The 23,298-nt window shown below is 45.6% G+C and overlaps 1 protein-coding gene across 9 annotated transcripts in view; it reads right to left on the reverse strand.

Annotated features, from left to right (window-relative positions):
• The window catches only part of CDKL3 (cyclin dependent kinase like 3), a 73,046-nt gene that overhangs the window by 2,287 nt on the left and 47,461 nt on the right, over positions 1 to 23,298 (reverse strand). For 6 of the 9 annotated variants that reach the window (XM_070076107.1, XM_051844230.2, XM_051844231.2 and 3 more), the window contains one exon: positions 23,222 to 23,295. In XM_070076107.1, the coding sequence (XP_069932208.1) occupies positions 23,222 to 23,295 (74 nt within the window). Of the gene's footprint in view, positions 1 to 1,882; positions 23,296 to 23,298 lie in introns of those variants that run through there. The other 3 variants (XR_007918960.2, XM_070076105.1, XM_017341048.3) reach the window with 2 other exon arrangements.

Below are 23,298 nucleotides of genomic sequence, written 5' to 3' on the forward strand. Positions count from 1 at the left end.
ACTTAGGACCCCTTATTATGTCTGTCCCCTCCCTAAGTCCCTCAGCGTGGAGGACAAGAAAATCAAGGGGCAGCAGTAGGAGACGCAGGAGAAGTAGGATCCAGGGAGCACAAGAAACCCAGGTCAACAGCCCCCTTAAATCCTCATCCTAATTTATGAAAGGAACTGGAACAAAGTAAAAAGGACCTAGAAAGCTTTCCGATCCTACCCCCACAAACAACAGCATCAAGTTCCTGTAGGACAAGGGGACACTGGGGTTGTCAATGCTTCCCTTACCAGTACTGAGGTCAGAAATTTCAAAAGAGAAATAAAACTGCTCCGGAGGATCCTGTGGGACTAGCAATCAACTGGACCAGTTCCCAGGACCCAGTTTCTATACTTGGACTGAAACGGTGTCTATAATGAAGCTCCTTGGTCACAGGGTAAGGGAGGGGGATGATTAGGAGGGCAGCTGTGACCACTGGGAAAAAGAGCATCCTCCTGGGTGGGGTCTATGCTGAACAAAACCCTTCAAACGTTGAGCGGAATAACAAGGATCCCAGGGACTGAGCACAAACGCAGGCTCTCAGAGAGTTAATAATTAAAGGAATCAAGGAGTCTGCTCCCAGGTCAGCAGGAAAAAGAGGAAACCTCCTCTGCTTTTCTAGGAGACTTAGAGATCAAATGAGAAAATATTCTGGACTGGATCCAGAGGACCCAATGGGACAAGGACTTTGAAAAGCTAATTTTGTAACTAAGAACTGGCCTGATATCACGAAAGATTGATGGGTAGAAGGAGACATCAGCTGAGGAACTATTAAGGGAAGCACAGAAAGTTTCCAAGAGAAGAAAAACAAAAACAAGAAGCAAAAGTCATGACTGTAGAAGATGCTGTTACAGAGAGACTGGATCAGAACCACCCTCACAAGAAATGGGAAGCCCCAGATTTCAACAAAGGGCTTGGAGGGAAATACAGAGGGGGAGTTCCTAAAACGCTAAGTACAGGTTCCGGCTGTAGACCATTAAACAGAATTCCAGCCCCTCTGCGCTTCCCCTCACAGAGGCCCTGGCACAGCGTAGGGAGGAAGCTCCTGCCTTTGTTTTCCCCTGGGTGCCCCTGGTTCTTTACCAACCCTGGTGCTTCCTGCATGGCCCCTGCGGCCTTGCGATCTGTGAGTGTCAAACTGTCGTTTCAATGGCAGTCAACTTTGGCCTCCTTTCACCTAAATAATAATAAAATGTACGTTTTAATATATGCTGGTTTTTTGCAATTTGACTGTTATGTAATTTTCTTTTTTTAATGTAGTTATTTTTATTTATTTAAATATTTATTTATTTATTTGGAAATCAGAGTTACACAGAGAGAGAAGGAGAGACAGAGAGAGAGAAAGAGAGGTCTTTCATCAGCCAGTTCACTCCCCAGTTGGCCACAACGGCCGGGGCTGTGCTGATCTGAAGCCAGGAGCCAGGAGCTAGGAGCATCCTCCCGGTCTGCCACGTGGGTGCAGGGGCCCAAGGACTTGGGCCATCTTCTACTGCTTTCCCAGGCCATAGAAGAGAGCTGGATTGGAAGCGGAGCAGCCAGGACTCGAACCAGCACCCATATGGGATGCCAACACTGCAGGTGGAGGCTTTTACCTGCTGTGCCATAGCGCTGGCCCTTATTATTTTTTTTTTTTTCCTGCTTGGGACTCATTGATATTCCTAGATCTGAGAGTTTTCATCACATTTAAAATATAATAGCAATTATTTTTCAAATATTTTTTCTGCCCCTACTTGTCTGTCCTCTATTTCTAGGAATATGTGTATGTTAGACTAATAAATGTAGTCCCACATTAGCTGTTTTGCTTTGGTTTTTTTTCTTTTTATTATTATTATTATTTTTAACTTATTTGACAGGTAGAGTTACAGACAGTGAGAGGGAGAGACAGAGAGAAAGGTCTTCCTTCCGTTGGTTCACTCCCCAAATGGCCGCCACAGCTGGTGCTGTGCCAATCCGAAGCCAGGAGCCAGGTGCCTCCTCCTGGTCTCCCACACAGGTGCAGGGGCCCAAGCACTTGGGCCATCCTCCACTGCTTTCCTGGGCCACAGAAGAGAGCTGGACTGGACGAGGACCAACCAGGACTAGAACCCAGAGCCTATATGGGATGCCGGCGCCGCAGACGGAGGATTAACCAAGTGAGCCAAGGTGCCGGCCCCCTACTTCATTTTATTTCAGTCTGTGTCTAGAATTCAGTTTGGATAGCTTCTGTGGCTGTCTTAGAGACACTGATCTTTTCTTCCACAGTATTGAATCCATGAACTCAATCTAATTTTCACTTTATTTCATATATTGTATCTTCTAGTTCTAGAAGTTCCATTACAATATTTTAAACTATTATATTTCTTTCCTAATTAAGTTCACATTGTCCTTTAAAATCTTGTTCTAAGGCTGTTTTAAAGTCCTTGCTTTTTAGTTTAATAATTTCTTTGTGTCTTTCTACTGAGTTTAATTTTTTTTCTGGGCTGTTTTAAACATCTAGTCATTTTTATTGGATGGCAGGCGTTATGTCTGTTACAAGACTGTTGAGGATTTATATTTTTAGATTTCCTCTGAACAAGTTAAAGCTTGTTCTGACAGGCAACTGAGTGATTTGCAGATCAGCCTGGTCCATTAGAGGGCTGTGTCTAAGCTTTTTAAGAGCAGATCTAAAATGGCCCTTCCTCTAAGGAGAGGTAGCCCCAGTGCGGGGTAAGATTCTGCTAAGCCCTGTAACAATGGCTCTGCTGTCCAATAGTGCTCCTCCACTGGCAAAATCTGAGTTTGTGTTAGCCCAGCAGGACCTCTGAGAATGATCTGGCTTCTGGTTCCCTGGAGATATTCTTTGACCTTGTAAATTTCACCCTGTGCATGTCTTGTCAAAAGCAGATGTTGAGGGGATTTGACACGTAAGAGGTTCATTAAAGTAAAAGCTCTAAGAAAAACTGAGAAGGGAGCCAGCAGAGGCTAGGAGAGTCAAATGACTACAACGCAAGTCTGACCCTTCTGCAGGAGGGAGGCAGCAGCGAGGCTGAGAAGACATTTGACTACACTGCCTTTGTTGGTGATTTGCGGAAGCAGGTGGAACAGCCTGAATTCCACATCTCCCATGACAGGAATTCTGCATTTCTCAGGAACAGGCATGGGCTCGGCGCTGTGGCACAGTGGGTAAAGCTGCAGCATGTAGTACCATCATCCCACATGGGTGCTGGCTGGAGTCCCGGCTGCTCTACTTCTGATCCAGCTCCCTGCTAATACACCAGGAAAAGCAGCAGCAGACGGCCCAAGTGGTTGGGCCCCTGTACCCATGTGGGAGACCTGGATGAAGCTCCTGGCTCCTGGCTTTGGTCTGGCCCAGCCCTGGCCACTGTAGCTATTTGGGGAGTGAATCAGCAGACAGAAGATTGTCTCTCCCTCTCTCTCAGTAATTCTTTCAAATAAAGAAGTAAATCTTGAAAAAAAAAAAAAAAAAAAAAAAAGAAGAGGCCTGCTTTTACGTCCCTGAGAAACTCAGTCATTGACTGGGATTAACACACAGGAAGGCTGGCCTGGTGTCAATGTGGTAAAGGATTTCAGAGCACAGGAACTGAGGCCATTAGTCAATTACACTCTCCACAGAGGCAGGTAGGTACATTTTTAAGGCCCCCAAATATTCACTCCATGGCACTATATAACAGACCTGCTACTCGAAATTTGGAGAGCAGCTCCTCCATGATTCCTGTTGTTCTTTCTTCTGAGAACTCAGGGAAGAGAGAATAATGGGACAATGACAGTCGTCCTCACGCTAGCTGATCTCCTGGCTGCAGTGGGGCCTCAGCCTCTCCTGCTGTGGTTCCTTAGTTCCCTCACTCGGGGCTGTCATTTCTCCAGACCTCGGCAGACTCCCTCACCTGCATTCCTGAGCAGACTGAACTCTTGGTAATGACACACTTCTTAGTCTGAGGGCGCTTCATACGTCCACTCACAGTCACAGATGTGCAAGGGGATACCAGGAGGCACCCAAATGGATAATCTGAGTTCAACACATATGCCACCATGTCCCCTGCATGGAACAGCCAGCCTACGTCCATCCTCCTGCTGACTAGGGCCAATTACCACCACCAGTATGGTGACTTCCTGTTTCACCTGCAAACCTTTGGGCATAAGGAATTCAAAGTACGCTGTAGCAACTCTATCTTGTACTTCATGGGCCTCCTGCCAGAGTGTGCCTCTTTTTGGAGAGCAGGACCTCCAAAGCCCAGGACAACAGACATGGGAGGCAGAAAATTCCTAGCGAGGATACAAATGCCCACATTGGGAGTGATGACAGGCAGAGCCACTCCTGCTTCTATGCCTGACTCCCAGGCTTATAAACTTTTCCTGCTGGGGTCACAGCCCTTGGTGAGTCTCTGGTTTGCTGCACATCCTGCATTCCTGAGGAGTGGCGCATCATGCGTGCAGAGTATTTCCTCCAAGTGCAAGGCTGCCCCAGTGTTCAGTGAGGCTGGCAGAGCTAGGACGCTCCACCAGTGAGTCTGGCTGGCCGAGAGGTCACTCCACACTCCCTCCATGGGCAGTGGTTGGATGCCATGTATGTGGGAGTCCACATCTATCGCTGAGTTATTCTGTAAGCCTCAGGCAAGGTAGCAATCTGCTAGCAGCAAAGCTAAGGCCACACTCAGCAGAGCACCTATCCCTGTGAGGATGCAACCCTAGCCTGCCAGGACTGACGGGCCACTGAGGAGCTTGCTGGTCTCCTCAGGGAACATGTCGGGGCTCAGTATTAGTTTCTGCCACTACAGTTTTCAGTTAGAAGTCTTGCACCTCCTTTCACTAGGCATTCTTTATTTTTTCTTTCATAATTTTTTATTCATTTATTTGAGAGAGAGCGAGCGAGCAACTGAGCTAGTGGTTATCTGGTGGTTCATTCCCTAAATGCCTGCAACAGCCAGGGCTGGGCTTTGGGCAGAAGATGGGAGCAGAGACTCAATCTAGGCCTCCCACTTGGGCGCAGGAACCCAATTACTTGGGCTGTTACTGCTGCCGACCAGTATCCACATAAGCAAGAAGGGGAGGCAGGAGCTTTCCTTTTGTTCATGATCAATCAACTGGCATAATCTCTAATCTTTCTTTGAAAAAAAAAAAAAACAAAAACTAGGCTATCAGACAAAACGTCTGAAACAGCTGGCTTAGACACCAGGCAACAGCCAGTCTAGGACCATAATCCCTGCGAATGAACGTGAACAAGGTGAGCACAGGATCCAGTGTCTGGACCTCAGCACAAGGAGGGAGCGACCCTGGGGGAGCTGTCAGGTGTGCTGAGTTGACAGAGCAGGAACAGCAGTCTCGGGAGGCTGAGGTGGCTAGAAACGGCAACACAGAGTCCTCAGGACTTCTCTGGCATACCGTGCTTTTAATGCCACTAGGTTTACTTTTATCTTATATTCTTCATTCTATTTTCTCTGAATGTAACTGGCTGTTCTATATATTTTTTTAAGATTCACTTATTTGTATGAAAGGTAAAGTTCCAAAGAGACAGGGAGAGAGATACCTTCCGTCTGCTAGTTCACTCCTCAAATGGCCATGATGGCCCCAGGCTGGGTCAGGCCTAAGTCAGAAGCCCGGAACTCCATCCAGGTATCCCAGGTCATCTTCTGCTGCTTTCCCAGGCTCATGAGCAGGGAGCTGGATTACAAGTGGAGCAGCCAGAACTCAAACCAGTGCTCAGATGTGATACTGGCATTACAAGTGGCAGCTTAACCGACTGTGTAACTGGCTGTTCTTTTATTAGCACCTTGAGATAAGAACTTAAATCATCGGTATCAACCTTTCTTCTTCTCTAGTATATATAAAGCTATATATTTCCCTCCAAGCACTGTTTTAGCTGAACTCCAGAAATTTTGATATGCCACTTTTTCATTATCATTCAGTTTAAATATTCTCTATTTTGCATGGTGATCTCTTCTTTGATCTGTGGATCACTAAAAATTGTACTGCTTAACTTCCATTTCCTAGTTAGTTTTTAATTATTGATTTGTGGCTGAATGCCAACTTGGTCAGTTACTACATTTTGAATGTTTCCAATTCTTTGAAAGCTTGCTTTAGTCAATTTAAAGAAAAAAAATTTCATTTATTTGAAAGGCAGAGAGAGAGCGAGAGGGAGCGGGAGGGAGATGCGGACAGAGAGACAAAGCATGCCCTCCTCCTCTGGCTCCCTCTCCAGACAGCAGCAACACCGGAACCAGGCTAGGCCAAACACAAGAGCAAGAGGCAGGAGCACAACCAAGGTTTCCCAGGGGTGTGCAGGCACCGAATCACTTGAGCAAATACCACCAAGACTGAGAGTCTGCATTAACAGGAAGCTGGAGTCAGAGGTAGAAACAGGCATTAAAGCCAAGCACTCTGATGTGTGACACGGGCATTTTTTTTTTTTAAGATTTATTTATTTGAAAGAGTTACACAGAGAGACAGAGAGAAAGGTCTTCCATCCACTGGTTCACTCCCCAGATGGCCGCAACGGCCGGAGCTACGCCGATCTGAATCCAGCCTTATTTTTTAAGTGTACATGGTGAATTCATCAAAAGGGATGTTAGAGGTAGGCATTTGGCTTGGTGACTAACATAGGTCAAGATGCCTGTGTCGAGGCTGGCGCTGTGGCACAGCAGGTTAAAGCCCTGGCCTGAAACGCCACATTCCATATGGGCACTGCTTCAAGTTCTGGTTGTTCCACTTCTGATCCAGCTCTCTGCTAATGTACCTGGGAAAGCAGCAGAAGATGGCCCAAGTCCTTGGGCTCCTGCACTCATGTGGGTGACTCGGAAGAAGCTCCTGGCTCCTGGCTCCAGATCAGCTCAGCTCCGACCATTGTGGCCACTGCAGGAGTGAACCAATGGATGGAAGACCTCTCTCTACCTGATTCTACCTCTCTCTGTAACTCTTTCAAATAAATAAAATAAACATTTAAAAAGAAAGAAAGGAATGTATTAAATCAATATTATTGCTGTACATCCGTCTATATTCTCTTTTTAGCTGGTCAATTTTTACACTCTATATTTTGAAATTATTCAATGTATACATATTTAGAATGGTTCTATCTTCTTATGAACTGACCTCTATTTTCTTTTTTTTTTAAAGATTTATTTTATTTATTTGACAGGCAGAGTTACAAAGAGAGGTAGAGACAGAGAGAGAGGTCTTCCAACCGCTAGTTCACTCCCTAGGTGGCCGCAATGGCCGGAGCTGCACCAATCCGAAGCCAGGAGCCAGGAGCTTCTTCAGGGTTTCCCACATGGGTGCAGGGGCCCAAAGACTTGGGCCATCTTCTACTGCTTTCCCAGGCCATAGCAGAGAGCTGGATCGGAAGAGGAGCAGCCAGGACTAGAACCAGCGCCCATATGGGATGCCAGCGCTTCAGGCCAGGGCATTAACCCACTGTACTACAGCGACAGTCCCTCTATTTTTAATTATAAAATACCCCACTGTATCTGCTTCTTGCTTTAAGATCTACTATCTTGTAATAATGTAGCTAAACCCACTTTCTCTTGGTTAGTGTTGGCATACAATATTTTTTCCATCTTTGATTTTCAACATTTCAAGGTCTTACACTGAAGACTTTTTTGGTATGCATTATATGATGACCTCTAAATCAATCTGATAACAGTATTTTAGTTGCAGTATTTATTTGTTTTAATGTAATTACTAATATAGTTGGAATTTATTTAAGCTTAATACAAATTTCTCCTCTTACTACTAAAACCTGAGAACAATTCAATTCTGTTTGCCCCCTCCGGGTTCTGGTTTTATTGTTATGGGCATGCATTAATTCAGTTCTACATATATTTAAACCTCCATATCACTATGACTGGTTTTTACAGTCAGTATTCATTTATATTTGCCCACACACTTCTCCCTTTTGTTGGTTTTCATTCCTTCCCAAACTTTCCATTTTCATCTGGGACTATTTTGTTTCTGCCTAAACCACTCCCTTCTTTTTTCTTAGGGCAGGTCTGCGCGCAGGAGGTCCTCTCAGTTACTGCTTGCACAGAAAGAAGCCTTGTCTTACCCTTGCTGGGCAGTGTCCTCTCACTGGATAGAGCTCTGGGCAGGCAGCTATTTTCTTAGTGTTTCCAAGACCATATTCCAGTGCCTTCTGTCTGTCATATTTTTGTTGAGATCAGCTCCATTGAAGCGAACATTTCTTTTTTTCTTCTTGCTTTTGAGATACATGTTTTCAGTAGTTTTACTATGTGCTTAGGTGGGGTCTGTTTTGCAGTTTTTTTTGCTTGGGGTTCACAGAGCTTCTTTAACATATGAGCTTTTCTATTTCAGCAACTTGGGAATGCTGTTGGACATCACCTCTTCACATATTGCATCTTCCTTATTTTGTCTCTTCTCTACTTATCGGAATCCAATTACACTTAGATCCACTCCACTCACTCTTTTTTTTTTTTTTTCTCAAAGGCAGCACGAGAGAGAGAGAGAGAGAGAGAGAGAGAGAGAGAGAGATTTTCCATCTGCTGGTTCATTCCCTTAACTGTTGGGCTGGGCTGCACCAAAGCCAGGAGCCAGGAACTCCATGCAGGTGTCTCATGCTGTTAGTAGGGACATCATGGGCAGCCTTCCCAGCCTCAGGAGCAGGAAGCTGGATCAGAGGCAGAATAGCTGGGATTTGAATCAGCACTCAATGCCAGAGTGGCAAGCAGTGGCTGAACTCGCTGTGCCACAATGCCAGCCTCTCCACTGTACCTTCACAGGGAGAATGACTGTGTGTTGAGAGATTTGATGTCTCCAATGTTGTAATTCCAGCTGCAGGGAACTATTTTTTTTTAAAGACTTTATTTATTTATTTGACAGGCAGAGTTACAGAGAGAAAGGTCTTCCCTCCGTTGGTTCACTCCCCAAACGGCTGCTACGGCCGGTGCTGCGCCGATCTGAAGCCAGGAGCCAGGAGCCAGGAGCCAGGAGCCAGGAGCCAGGAGCTTCCTCCCTGGTCTCCCATGCAGTTGTAGGAACCCAAGCACTTGGGCCATCCTCCACTGCCCTCCTGGGCCACAGCAGAGAGCTGGACCGGTAGACAGCAACCAGGACTAGGACCGGCACCCACATGGCATGCCAGTGCCGCAGGCGGAGGATCAACCTAGTGCGCCATGGCGCTCGCCCCTGCAGGGAACTATTAACAAGCTCTATTAGTCTCTCTGAACCCCGGCAACAGCCCTCTTTCAGACCCAAGTTGGAATCCTGTTTCTGCCTTGCTTCAACAAACAGCATACAGGGGCCAGCGCTGTGGGATAGTGGGTAAAGCTGCCACCTGTAGTGCCAGCATCCCAAATGGGCACCAGTATAGTGCCGGCTGCTCCACTTCTAATGTGCTGGGGAAAGCAGTGAAACATGGCCCAGTGCCTGGGCCCTTCCACCTACATGGGAGACCAGGAAGAAATTCCTTGCTCCTGGCTTTAGCCTGCCCAGCTCTGGGCATTGTGGCCATTTGGGGCAGCAGCTGGAAGACCAATCGATCTCTGTCTCTACCTTTCTCTCCGTAACTGTGCCTTTCAAATAAATAAAACTTTTTTTTTTTTTTTTTTGACAGGCAGAGTGGACAGTGAGAGAGAGAGACAGAGAGAAAGGTCTTCCTTTGCCATTGGTTCACCCTCCAATGGCCGCCGCGGCCGGCGCGCTGCGGCCGGCGCACCGCGCTGATCCGATGGCAGGAGCCAGGAGCCAGGTGCTTTTCCTGGTCTCCCATGGGGTGCAGGGCCCAAGCACCTGGGCCATCCTCCACTGCACTCCCTGGCCACAGCAGAGAGCTGGCCTGGAAGAGGGGCAACCGGGACAGAATCCGGCGCCCCGACCGGGACTAGAACCCAGTGTGCCGGCGCCGCTAGGCGGAGGATTAGCCTAGTGAGCCGCGGCGCCAGCCAGCATAAACTTCTTGTACTCTACACAGCTTTAGCTGTTCTGAGAGGACATTTGACTTTAATGCACAGTATATAGGACCTATTCAGAGTATATGCTTCCTAGTTTGTAAGTTTTGAGATTCTATTTTTATTACTGTTCTTTTCTATGTATTTTCTATTATTCTCTCTTTGACACATTCAGAAAACATATTTTAAAATTTCAGGGGCAGGCATTTGGCCAACTGGTTCAGACAATGGATTGGGACGCCCACAGTCCATACTGGAGTACCTGGGTTTGAGTCCCAATTCCGCTCCCAATTCCAGCTTCCTGATAATGAGCGCCTGGGAGACAGCAGATGCAGCTCAGTGCGTGGTTGGACCCCCGTGCCCCACTAAGGGAACCTAGATTGAGTTCCTTGTCTCAAGCTTTGTCCTTATCCAGGTTCAGCTATTACAGGCATTTGGGAAATAGATCAGCAGATGAGACCTAGCGGGCATGCTCTCTCTCAGCCTCTCAATGAAAAATAAAAATTTGAAAAATGTCTTTTTTTAAAATATTTTATTTATTTATTTGAGAGGAAGAGACACAGAAAAAGGTCTTCCGTCCATTGGTTCACTCCCCAAATGCCCACAAAAGTCAGAGCTGTGCCAATCCTAAGCCAAAAGCCAGATGCTTTTTCCCAGTTTTCCATGTGGGTGCAGGGGCCCAAGGACTTGGGCCATCTTCTACTGCTTTCCCAGGCCACAGCAGAGAGCTGGATTGGAAGAGGAGCAACCGGGACTAGAACCAGCACTCATATGGGATGCTGGCGCCGATGCGGAGGATTAACCTACTGTGCCAAGGCGCCGGCCCCTGAAAAATGTCTTATATATGAGTTATTTTTCATCATTAGGTACAACATATCTATTAAATTACTTAAACATTGTGTTATTAAAATCTAGATCCACATTGTCTGCTTGATTTCTCAGTTATTCTAAGAGGTGTTAAGGAATCTCACATTATGATATAGACTTCGAGTTCTCCTTGGGTTCACTAAATTTACATGGTTTGTTATTTTGAAAGCCTGTTTTTAGATGCAGAAACATCTTAGCTTGTACTAGCAGAAAGCTGGATGGGAAGCAGAGGAGCCAGGACTTGAACCAGCATTTTCGTAAGCGATGCAGGCATTCAAAGCCATGGCTTAGTATGCCATGCCACAATACCACCTCATGTATAGTAAGCTTTTTGCTTTATAGTTTGTTGGTCCTCATATTATTTTAGCCACACCAACTTTTTTTTCCCCTCAGTATGTACTTAATACATCTTTCCCAACATAGTTTCACTACTTCTGTGTCCTAATGTTTTATGAATAACAGGAGCAGCTGAATTTACAGTCTTTATGATTTCAACAATACACACACACATATAAATTTAAGATTTATTTATTTGAAAGGCAGAGTTAGAGAGGAGAGTCAGAAAGAAATCTTCTATCCTCAGGTTCACTTCCCAAATAAATGCAATGACTCAGGCTGCACCGGTCAGAGGCCAGAAGCCTGGAATTCCATCCAGGTCTCCCACAGGGCTAGCAGGAATCCTCATCTTCTGCTGCCTTCCCAGGCACATCGGCAGGGAGGTGAACAGGAAGCAGAACAGCCAGGACTGGAAGTGGCACTCTGACATGGCTTAACCTGCTGTGTCACATGCCGGCCCCCAAAATACTTACATTTTTAACTGGACTTTAGGTCATTTCTACTTTTAAGGTTACTGTATCAGTCAGCTTTCATTAACATAACAAAATACCTGAGGCAGGCAACTTAAGAAGAAAAGGGGTTTGTTTAGCTCACCACTCTGAGGGCAGGCTCAGCTGCGGAAAGGGCCCTCTTGAGCACACACAGAAGGGCAGAGAGCAACAACAGGAGCACATGTTGGGGCACAGGATCACAACGCAAACAGGAAGACAGAGCCTGGGTGGGGCCAGGCTCCAGCTTCTATGATTCTGCTGTCATGAAAGAACTAACCAGGGTCATACGAGAAACACCTTAATCCCTTTGAGTGCACATTTACTGAACTAAGGACCTCCCAGTATGTCAAATGGAGGATCATCCTCCCAACACACAGACCTGTGGGGCACAAACCGCTTCTAAACTAGAGCAATTATCTGCCATGTTAATTTGTATTACATGTCACTTTTTATATTCCTTTCTAATTTCTTCCCTTCTTTTGGAAAATAATGAAAATTAATAAAATAATGTGAATGTTTATCTCCTATAAACAAAGTAAAAAGTGGGTTAGTTCAGCATTGGTGCAGCAGTGATAATCAAGAACGCAGTCTCGGGCTGGCACTGTGGAGCAGCAGGTTAACTCCCTGGCTTGAAGTGCCGGCATCCCATATGGGCACCAGTTCAAGACTCGCCTGCTCCACTTCCGATCCAGCTCTCTACTATGGCCTGGGAAAGCAGTAGAGGATGGCGCAAGTCCTTGGGACCCTGCTCCTAATTCCTGGCTTTGGATCGGCACAACTCCAGCCGTTGTGGCCAATTGGGGAGTGAACCATCGGATGGAAGACCTCTCTCTCTCTCTCTCTCTCTCTCTCTCTGCCTCTCCTCTCTGTGTAATTCTTTAAAATAAATAAATAAACCATTTAAAAAAAAAGAACCCAGTCTCTACCTTGATGATCCTTTATGCTTAGTGTACTTTACAGCCTAAAACAACCACTTGCGCTCCAAGCCTCATGTGCATACTCTAACTGCCAGAACACAGAAATGAAAAGAACGGCCTCCTGAAGGCTACTTTTTCATATGATGTAGATGACACTTCCTCTTACATCTTACTGATTTTTAGTAATGAGTTCATGTTCACAGGAACTCTAACACAGGAGGAGGAGGAGGATGGGGGGGGGGAGGAGGAGGAGGGAGAAGAGGAAGTAGAGGGAGAAAGAGAGATTGATCAGCCACCTGGTAGTTCACTCCCCAAATGGTCACGACAGCTGGGGCTGGGCCAGGCTGAAGCCCAGAGCCTAGAACTCCATCTGGATCTTCCACATGGGTGACAGGGGCACAAGTACTTGGTCATCTTCTGCTGCTTTCTTGGGCACATTAGCAGGCAGCTGAATTGAAAGTGCAGCAGCCAGTACTCAAACCAGCGCTCATATGGGATGCTGGTGTTGCGGGCAGCGGCCTAACCTGCTACGGCACCTCACTGGCTCTGAATTGTGGAATTCTTTCACTCTAGTTCAAGGTGCATTTTTCCAGTTAAGGTTTGTGCTTGCTTCTGCCAGCCATCTGGTTTCATTACCCATACAGTAGCACTTTAAAGTGCATTTTAATCTTGAGGCACATTTTAGATCACACATGTGAACTCTGACACCAAACCTGCATGAAGGATGGTTATGCATTTTCAGGGAGAAAGGCTGCTGGGATTTTTCTTCTTTCCATCCTGAGCCTAAGATAATAAAGGCAAACAACCCTACAATCTCTTCTTGAGGAGTAGAGTTTTTTCTACCTCTTTGCTAAACAAATATCATAACTGCTACTTCCTACTTTGCTTAGGTTCTAGACTTATCTCTTTCCACCTGGGTGATCTGTTCAAGCAGATGCTCTAAACCACAGTAACTTCTGGCCTGTGATGGAATTTTTTAGGATATTGATATAGCATATCTAGTCAGATACCTAGTACACTGCCAGTACTGGAAAGGCACATTTGCTTTTGATCTAAGGCTGACAATCCTGAAAATCTTCAAGCACACTTCCCTAAAGGCAAAGAGCATTATGAGTCCTCTGAAGTTTAAAAGAGGAACTGCAGCGTGACACCACGGATCCCCAACCCATGACTTCTCTGCAAAGCTGCTCAGTGGCATTCCTGCCTCAGTCTCACTGATCTCTTTTAACATCACTCACTGATTCTTCAGTCAGTCTCCAGACTACCAGGGTCATTCTGAACTTAAATTACCTGTTCCACACATATTCAGTTACATGATTATATAAAGTCACTGGGAATGGGTGGTAAAGCAATGAAAGATGTCTGACAACTCAAACCTTCTAAGAGCTAACAGTTCAAGTGAGGATGTACATCAACTAGAGGATCAGAACGCAGCATCTGAATAAACAGTTACAACCATGGGACTCTGGAGGAAAAAGATCACCTTGCATAGAAGAGTTCAGGTCACACCAGGAAGCCTAGGTAAACTTAAAGATGAGGGGCCAGTGCTGTGGCATAGTGGGCTAAGCCTCCGCTTGCAGTGCCGGCATTCCATATGGGCACCAATTTGTGTCCCAGCTCCTTCTCTTCTGATCCAGCTCCCCGATAATGGCCTGGGAAAGCAGTGGAAGTTGGCCCAAGTCTTTGGGCCCCTGAACCCACATGGGAGACCTGGAAGAAGCTCCAGGCTCCTGGCTTTGGATTGTCACAGATCCTGCCTTTGTGGCCGTTTGGGGAATGAACTGGCAGATGGAAGACCTCTCTCTCCTCTGCCTCTCTTTAACTCTTTCAAATAAATAAATAAATACATATTTTTAAAAATCACTTAAACATGAAAATTAACACAACTTGGGAGGATCAAAATGTGTTAGTGGGGGAAACATGTAGCCCAGCAGTTATGACACTGGTTAGGATGTCTGCAATCCACATCAGAGTAACTGGGTTCAACTCCCAACTCCAGCTCCTGATTCCAGCTTCCTGCTAATGTATATTCTAGGAGACAGCGGTGATGGCGTGTTTTGATTCCTGTCACCACATGGCAGAACTGGTTTGAATTATAAATTCCTGGCTTCTGCCAGGCCTAGTTCTAGCCATTGCAGGTATCTGAGGAGTGGAATAGCAGATGGGAGCTCTCTTTGTCTCTTTTCTGTGTCTCTTTATTTGTGTGTCCTCTGTCTCTTTAGCTTCTCAAATTATAAAATAAATATTAGGAAGGATAAATCAAGTAGGACTGGTAGCTAAATACCTATCAGATGCACAGAGGCTAAAAAAAAAAAAAAAATCAAGTTCATGCCAAGTTTCAAGCCTGAGAAAACCATGGTACCATTTTTAAAAACAGAAGCTGGAGGGTACCGGAGTTGCATGCAACAGCTTAACCCCCTGTGCCACAATGCCAGCATCCTTTACAGGTGGCGGTTCAACTCCCAGCTGCTTCACTTCCGATCCAGCTCCCTGCTAATGCGCCTGGAAAAGCAGAGACGGCTTTGGTACTTGGACCCCTACTACCCACATGGGAGACTCAGATAAGGTTCTAGTCTCCTGCCATTGCAGCCCTGGGAGAGTAAACCCGTGGAGAGATTTCCTGCTCTCTAAGTCCCTCCCACTCTCTGTCTAACTCTACCTTTCAAATAAATAAATCTTTTAAAAATATTTATTTGTTTGAAAGTCAGAGTTACATAGAGAGAGAAGGAGAGACAGAGAAAAACAGAGAGGTCTTCCATCTGCTGGTTCACCCCTGAGTTGGCCACAACGGCTGGGGCTCTGCTGATTCAAAGCCGGGAGCTTCTTCCGGGTCTCCCACACAGGTGCAGGGGCCCAAGGACTTGGACCATCTTCTATTACTTTCCCAGGCCATAGCAGAGAGCTGGATCAGAAGTGGAGCAGCTGGGACTCGAAACAGCACCCATATGGGATGCCGGCACTGCAGGTGGCGGCTTAACCCACTATGCCACAGCATCGGCCTCTCAAATAAAATCTTTAAAAATAAAAACCAATGTTGGGGTGGACATTGTGGTGCAGAGGGTTAAGTCAGAACTTACAACTCAGGCATCCTATGTCAGAGCACCAGTTATACTGGTACCTTTACTTCCGATCCAGCTTCCTGCTAATGTATCCTTGGAGGCAGCAGATGATCGCTCAAGTATCTGGGCCCTGATACTCTCATGGGAGACCCAGGATGGAGTGCCAGGCTCCTGGCTTCAGATTGGCATAGCCCCAGCTCTTGTAGGCATTTGAGCAGAAAACCAGTGGATGGAAATCCACCCTCTACGTCCTCCACCCTGTGTATGTGTGTATGTGTGTGATTTTGCTTCTCAAGTAGATAAAAATAAGTGCATATTATTTTACTATTTTATTTTTTAAAGATTTATTTATTTATTTGAAAGTCAGAGTTACACAGAGAGAGGAGGAGAGGTGGAGACGGAGAGGGAGAAGAAGAGGGGGAGGGAGGGAGGGAGAGAAGGAGAGAGAGAGAGAGAGGTCTTCCATCCGATGGTTCACTCCCCGATTGGCTGCAATGGCTAGAGCTGCGCCAATCCAAAGCCAGGAGCCAGGAGCTTCTTCTGGGTCTCCCATGTGGCTGCAGGGGCACAAGGACTTGGGCTATCTTCTACTGCTTTCCCAGGCAACAGCCGAGAGCTAGATCGAAAGTGGAGTGGCCGGGACTCGAACTGGTACCCATATGGGATGCCAGCACTGCAGACGGCAGCTTTACCCACTACACCATAGCACCAGCCCCAGTACACATTATTTTAAAATGAAATAAAAACAAAAGCTAGGAGGGAAAGACAGCTTAAGGAGAAATTAATCCACTTTATACACTGCAAGTAACTAGAAGCACAAAATGATAAAACAGAAATGCTTAACAAACATGAAGGCTGAGGACTCAGATAAATGCCAGTGTCAGGTCTATAAATCTGGAGTAATATCCTCGAAACCCTTCAAAGGTGGTAGTCAAGCTATATGTGCAACACACTTCTCTCAAAGAAATCAGGAAGAGTGGAAGGCCCCTGAACTGAACTTTAGAGGGCAGCACTGGGGTGCAGTAGGTTAAACCGCTGCTTGAGACACTGACGTCCCATACTGGAGTGGCAGTTTGAATCCCTGCTGCTCCACTTGTGATCCGACCTAACAGAGGACAGTGACGCTGGGGTGTCTACTACCCACTTGAAGACATGGAAGGAGTTCCTGGCTTCTGGCTTCAGCCTGGCCCAGTCCAGGCTGTTGCAGGCACTTGGGGAGTGAACCAGAAGATGGAAGATCTTTCTGTCTCTGTCTGTCTGTCTCTCTCTGTCACTTTGCTTTTCAAATAAATTAAAAAAAAAATCTTAAAAAAATCCAAGCTTCAGAGAATGCTAATAAGGAAACAGAAGGCAAGATAAATCATCAGTAGAGGAGAGAAGTATTCTGAGATGGGAAGAACACATGTGATCAAAAAAAGAATGACAAGAATTTTTTTTAAGATTTATTTTATTTATGTGAAAGACAGACTTACAGAGAGAGGTAGAGACAGAGAGATAGGTCTTCCATCCGCTGGTTCACTCCCCTGATGGCCACAATGGCCAGAGCTGCACCGATCCGAAGCCAGGAGCTTCTTCCAGGTCTCCCATGTGGGTACAGGGGCCCAAGGACTTGGGCCATCCTCTACTGTTTTCCCAGGCCATAGCAGAGAGCTGGATCGGAAGAAGAGCAGCAGGCACTAGAACCGGTGCCCATATGGGATGCCGGCGCTTCAGGCCAGAGCTGTGCCACAGCGCAGGCCCCAGGTTGCTTTAAAAAGGAAAAGAATTCTTAGTATCGGTCCTGGCACTGTGATGCAGTGGTTTAAGCCTCCGCCTGTGACATCAGCATCCCATATGGGCGCTTGAGTCCAGGTTGCTCCACTTCTGATCCAGCTCCCTGCTAATGCACCTGGGAAAGCAGCATAGGGTGGCCCAAGTGGTTGGGCCCCTACACCCACATGGGAGACCCAGAAGAAGGTCCAGGCTCCTGGCTTCAGTCTGGCTCAGCCCCAGCCAATCTGGCCATTTGAAGAGCAAATGAGCAGAAGGAAAATTCTCTTTCTCCTCCCCTTACTCTCTCCCTCTCTCTCTGTAACTCTTCTCAAACATATTTAAAAAATAAATAAATAAATAAAAGGAGACCAGTGCAGAAACACCCTCAGCACTTCACAAGCAGTATGCAACAAATGTAGAGGGTAGCTCTAGACCTAATTTATTCCCAAAAGAATGAAATCACAACAAACCTAGACAACAGAGCTAAACCAGTGTAACTCTGTAACCTTGAAGGAAACCAGAGTTCTTGCAAACAACAAATTTCATCAGGACAAACTTCCCACGACCTCTCCGAGTCTTCATAGTCACCAATGAGACAAGCTATTCTTGTCCCCATTTCCAGCTGGGAAAACTGCAGTAACAGGGGCTGGCACCATGGCTCACTTGGTTAATTCTCCACCTCCAGTGCCGGCATCCCATATGGATGCCGGGTTCTAGTCCCGGTTGCTCCTTTTCCAGTCCAGCTCTCTGCTGTGGCCCGGGAGGGCAGTGGAGGATGGCCCAAGTGCTTGGGCCCTGCACCCACATGGGAGACCAGCAGGAAGCACCTGGCTCCTGGCTTCAGTTTGGCACAGCGCTGGCCGTAGCGGCCATTTGGGGAGTGAACCAACGGAAGGAAGACCTTTCTCTGTCTCTCTGTCTACAACTCTACCTGTCAAATAAAACAAACAAACAAACAAACAAACAAAAAACTAGTAACAGAACACCATACATACTCTCTACAGTGAAGAAGTGGTAAGGGCACTAACCACTCAAGCCTCTGCCTTTAACTCAGCACTCAAAATGGCTTTTAATAAAGATAGGATGTTCATTCAATAAGCAACTATTAAAAGAAAGAAACCCCAGGAATTTTTTATAGGTAAAGCTTTAACAAATACTTTGAAACTACAAAATGTCCTCTTCAGAGGGTAAAGAGAAAGGAATAGTTTTCTAAATGGGACAACAATTCACAGAAGACTCTTAATGGCAGTATTATTCTATATGGGGTACTTGATGCCTTTAACATCATAATAATTCTGCTCCAGGTCACAATTAGCAGCCACAGGAAAATGCTCAGAGGAGACTTCCTAGGGTGGACGCTGTCTGAAAGGTGTACAGATATGCTGTGGTGTGATCTGAATTGTCATCCATCTAAGAAACCGAATTCTTCACTTGCATTTGTACTGGAGCAACAAGCTCTGGGCGTCAGTACTGGTGCTAGTCTTCATGCAAAACTGCAGTCCCACAGGGCACCAAAAGGCTGGTCCTCTGCTAGTCCAGGGCAGAAGTTGGCTCCAGGTCCTGACAATACCGGGCCTTGGGCTCCCTCTGGAGGACACGAGGGCTGAAATTCAAATCCTCACTCTCCTGGGTAAGGGTAAAAGCCACTGGATCCCTGCGGTCTATATACTGCTCTCCAGAAAGTGAAACTAATACCAGCATGCTGCAGAGAACATGTTCCACTTCACCAATGAAATCATCCCACATTTCATTATTCTGTTTTCTTTCTCAAGTGATTTACTGAGTGTTTAATAAATCAATCTCTGTGTTCATTCATTCACAAAGCAATTGTACTTCAACGTCAATACATGTAGGCACTGTTCCAAGCATGGAGAAAACAGTGAACAGAACACTACATCCCTACCCTCAGAGGGTCATATTTTAGTAGGGGAAAAAACAAAAAAAGAGGATAAATAAGTAACATATACAGCTTTTCAGAAAGGGAAATGCTAGGGCCGGCACTGTGGCATAGTGGGTAAACCCTCAGCCTGCGGTACTGGCATCCATATGGGCGCTGTTTCGAGCTCCAGCTGCTCCACTTCTGATCCAGTTCTCTCTACAGCCTGGGAAAGCAGCAGAAGATAGCCCAAGTGCTAGGGCCCTGCACTGACATGGGAGGCCTAGAAGAAGCTTCAGGCTTGTGGCTTTGGATTGGCCCAGCTCCAGCCACTGTGGCCATTTGGGGAGTGAACCAGTAGATGGAAGACCTACCTGTCTGTCTGTCTGTCTGTCTCTCTCTCTACCTCTCTGTAACTCTGCCTTTCAAATAAATACATACTTTTTTAAAAAAAATTTCAACATATTTGTAAAAAAAAAGGGGGGAAATGCTATGCAAAAAAAAAATAAAACAAGAAAGTAGTAGGAATGGGGAGAGTTACAATTTGCAGTTAGGTGGACGGGAGCCTTTATGTATCCACATATGTAAAGATGAGTAAAGCTGTGTCGAGCAACTGGAAAGAGGTGAAGGAGGGATCACGCGGACACCTAGGGAAAGAGATTTCTGGGCAGAGGAAACAGTAAGGGCAAAGGCTCTGAGGTAGGAGCACAGATGTTGTGCTCTAGAAACTGCAAGAGAGGCAGAGGGGCTGAAAAGAATGAGCAGTGGGGAAAGAAACAGCAAAGGGGGTCAAGAAGGGGCAGAGGCAAACTGCAGAGGGTCTTGTGGATTTATTCTGAGGGGAGGGGTTGAGCAGAACCATGACATTACCTGATATAAATTTTATTAAGAGCCGATAAAGTGGAACAAATGTGGAAGGCAGGAGACCAGTCAGGCAAGGAGATGTTGTGAACAGCAGTTCACAAGAGTTTATGCTAATCATGTGACTGATCAGAACGTTTGTTCTACAGATGCTGGCCAAAGAATTGCAGGGACTGGGGCCAGTGTTGTGGCAATGGGTTGGGCCTCCACCTGCAATGCCAGCATCGCATATGAGCAGTGACTAGAGTCCTGCTGTTCTGCTTCTGATCCAGTTCCCTGCTGGTGTGCCTGGAGAGGCGCTGGAGGACAACCCAATTACTTGGGTCCCTCAGCCACATGGGAATCTTGGACAGAGTTCTGGGCCTGGCCCAGTCCCAGCAGTTGTAGCCATTTGGGGAGTGAACCAGCAGGTGGAAGATCTATCTCTGTCACAAAAAAAAAAAAAAAAAAAAAAAAAAAAATCTATCTCTGTCTCTTCCTCTGTAACTTTGCCTTTCAGATAAATTTTTTAAAAAATAAAAAAAATTTTTTCAGGAGGAAGGAACTTAGAACCACTACCTTCAGTCAAGCTTCTTATCAAAGAAGTCTTCACCTAAGGGTGTCACATTGACTATGAGCACAGACCCTGTAAACCTATCTGACAATATTCCCTAAAATCCACCGATTCCTCCTTTTCCATTAAGTCCTCCTACTAACTTGTAAATTGGGAAAAGCACTTTTGAGACTGAAGATATCAGCTCCCCCATCCCCCAACCACCCGGGAATCTGGCCTCCTGAATACATACATCTGTTCCCTTGTATGAACTCTTGTCTCTTGAATTGCCTGTCCAGCATGGAGCAGCCCTGGCTTAATTTCAACATTATCAAAAGGACATAGGGTCTGGCTGGCGCTGCGGCTCACTAGGCTAATCCTCCGCCTGCAGCGCTGGCACACCGGGTTCTAGTCCCAGTTGGGGCACTGGATTCTGTCCCAGTTGCCCCTCTTCCAGTCCAGCTCTCTGCTGTGGCCAGGGAGTGCAGTGGAGGATGGCCCAGGTCCTTGGGCCCTGCACCCACGTGGGAGACCAGGAGGAAGCACCTGGTTCCTGGCTTTGGATCAGTGCAGCGCGCCGGCCGTAGCAGCTACTTCAGGGGTGAACCAATGGAAAAGGAAGACCTTTCTCTCTGTCTCTCTCACTGTCTAACTCTGTCTGTCAAAAATAAATAAATAAATAAAAAGGACATAGGGTCTGAGAGAAAGAAAGCAGCAGATTATTGATTATTCCAAGATTTTTATGCTAAGCAACTGGAAGAAAGGACTTACCCTTAGAAGTATAAAACACTGAAGGAACAGGGAAGAGATCAGGATCTTAATTTTGGACAAGTTATGGTGGAATTACCTCTTACATGTTTTAATTGAGCTGTTGAATGGACAAATGGAAATCTGAGCCTGGGGCCTAGTGGTCAAGTCCAGGTTGGAGGTTCTAGGCCTCCCATGTCAGCCATGTGCCTCGATGGGCTCATCAGGGAGTGTACACAGAAAAGGGCAGAAGTCAAAGCAGCAGTCCAACTGCTTGTTGATTTCTTGAACTACAAAACCATCCTGGGCCCTGCTTTCCCACTGTTTACAAGGGTTCGTTCAACTGTTATTGAGAGAAACTAAGCAGATATAATAAATCCATTGGGATTACTTTTTACTGTTCAGACGGGTATAAGTCAAATTCCGGATTTCAGGTTTTTGATTAGAGATACTCAAACTATACAGAAAATCCCAAGGATGATTTAAAAATATAATAAACACAAAGGGAGTGGAGAGAAAAAAGTGGGAGTGAAGGAGGGAAGGAATCTACTAGAGTAAGTGAATTTAGCAAGGTCTCAGGAGAAAAATATCAACATAGGAAAACAAACTGTATCTTTATAAAGTACCAACAAGTAATTGGAAAATGAAATTTAAAAGCAATACTATTTCTAATACAATCAAAAATAAAACACACTGCAATAAATTTAACAAATGATGTGTAAGATGCTACATTGAAAATTAAAAATATTGCTGAGAGAAATTAAAGAAAATGTAGATTAATGGAGAGTTTATATCATGTTCACAGACTGGAAGACTCATTATTGTTATGAAATTCACTCTCTTCAAATAGACACATAGATTTCCCACAATCCCAGTCAAAATTCTAACAGGCATTTTTAAACAAACTGACAAAAAATCTGACAATAATTTATACTGCTGTAAGGATCAACAAACACATAAACTAAACAGGCAATGGCTCCTGGCTTCAGATCGGCACAGTTCCACCATTGTGGCCATCTGGGGAGTGAACCAGCGGGTGGAAGATTTCTCTCTGTCTGTAACTCTACCTCTTAAATAAATTAATTTAAAAAAAAGATCCTTATGTTAAAAATAAGTGTATTATACATAACAAGCTCAGTTATTAATTCTAAGCAAATTCTTTCTAAGATTAATATCACAAAATTATAATAAAGAGATTAAAATTTCTTTTTTATGTTTATTTAGTATAAAACAAAACTAGGTAGAGTCCTGATTAAATAACAGGTAAGACAATTTATTAATTTTTGAAGAAGAGGAAAATCGAGAATTTTGGTTATGCTATGGTTTAAATGTATCCCTCAAAATCTCTGGTGTTAGAAACATAAACCACAAATCCATATGTTAATGCTATTCGCAGGGGGCCTTTGGGAGGTAAGACAAGACAAGTCTTGTGGGTGGGGGCCCCTGTAAGACAAGAAGCAAGCTGAGCAGGGAGTTGGCTGTCTCTCACGTGATGCCCTCCAGGGCACTGCGATCCGACAGGAAGGCCCTCACCAGATGCTGAGCAGAAGCTGGGCCACGCTCCGGGACCCCCCAGCCTCCAGAACGGTTCTGCGTGGACCACCGTCTGTGGTATTCAGCTATCGCAACACAGGTAGTACACCCCTTCTGGGTTGGACATAATTTATTTTATGAAACATGCAAAGTCTGCACACATAAAAGGCACTGTCAGACAGAACTAGGAAACTTCTAGAAGAGTGCTGGTGACTGAAAGGATAAAATAATTCAACACTGGGATATTCTATCATTTTTAGGTATTTTATAATTTCTTTTACTCTGACCAATAGAACATATTTTTCATCATGTAATGATAACGAATAGCCTGAGCAGTCCAGGAGATGACTCACCCAGGGCTGGGACGAGCAGAGGGCGAAGATCAGCAGAAGTACTGTGTGTGTCATCTGACGGGGTGCAGTACCACCTA

Source organism: Oryctolagus cuniculus, chromosome 6 (genome assembly GCF_964237555.1).
Source record: "Oryctolagus cuniculus chromosome 6, mOryCun1.1, whole genome shotgun sequence".
Classification (NCBI taxonomy): domain Eukaryota; kingdom Metazoa; phylum Chordata; class Mammalia; order Lagomorpha; family Leporidae; genus Oryctolagus; species Oryctolagus cuniculus.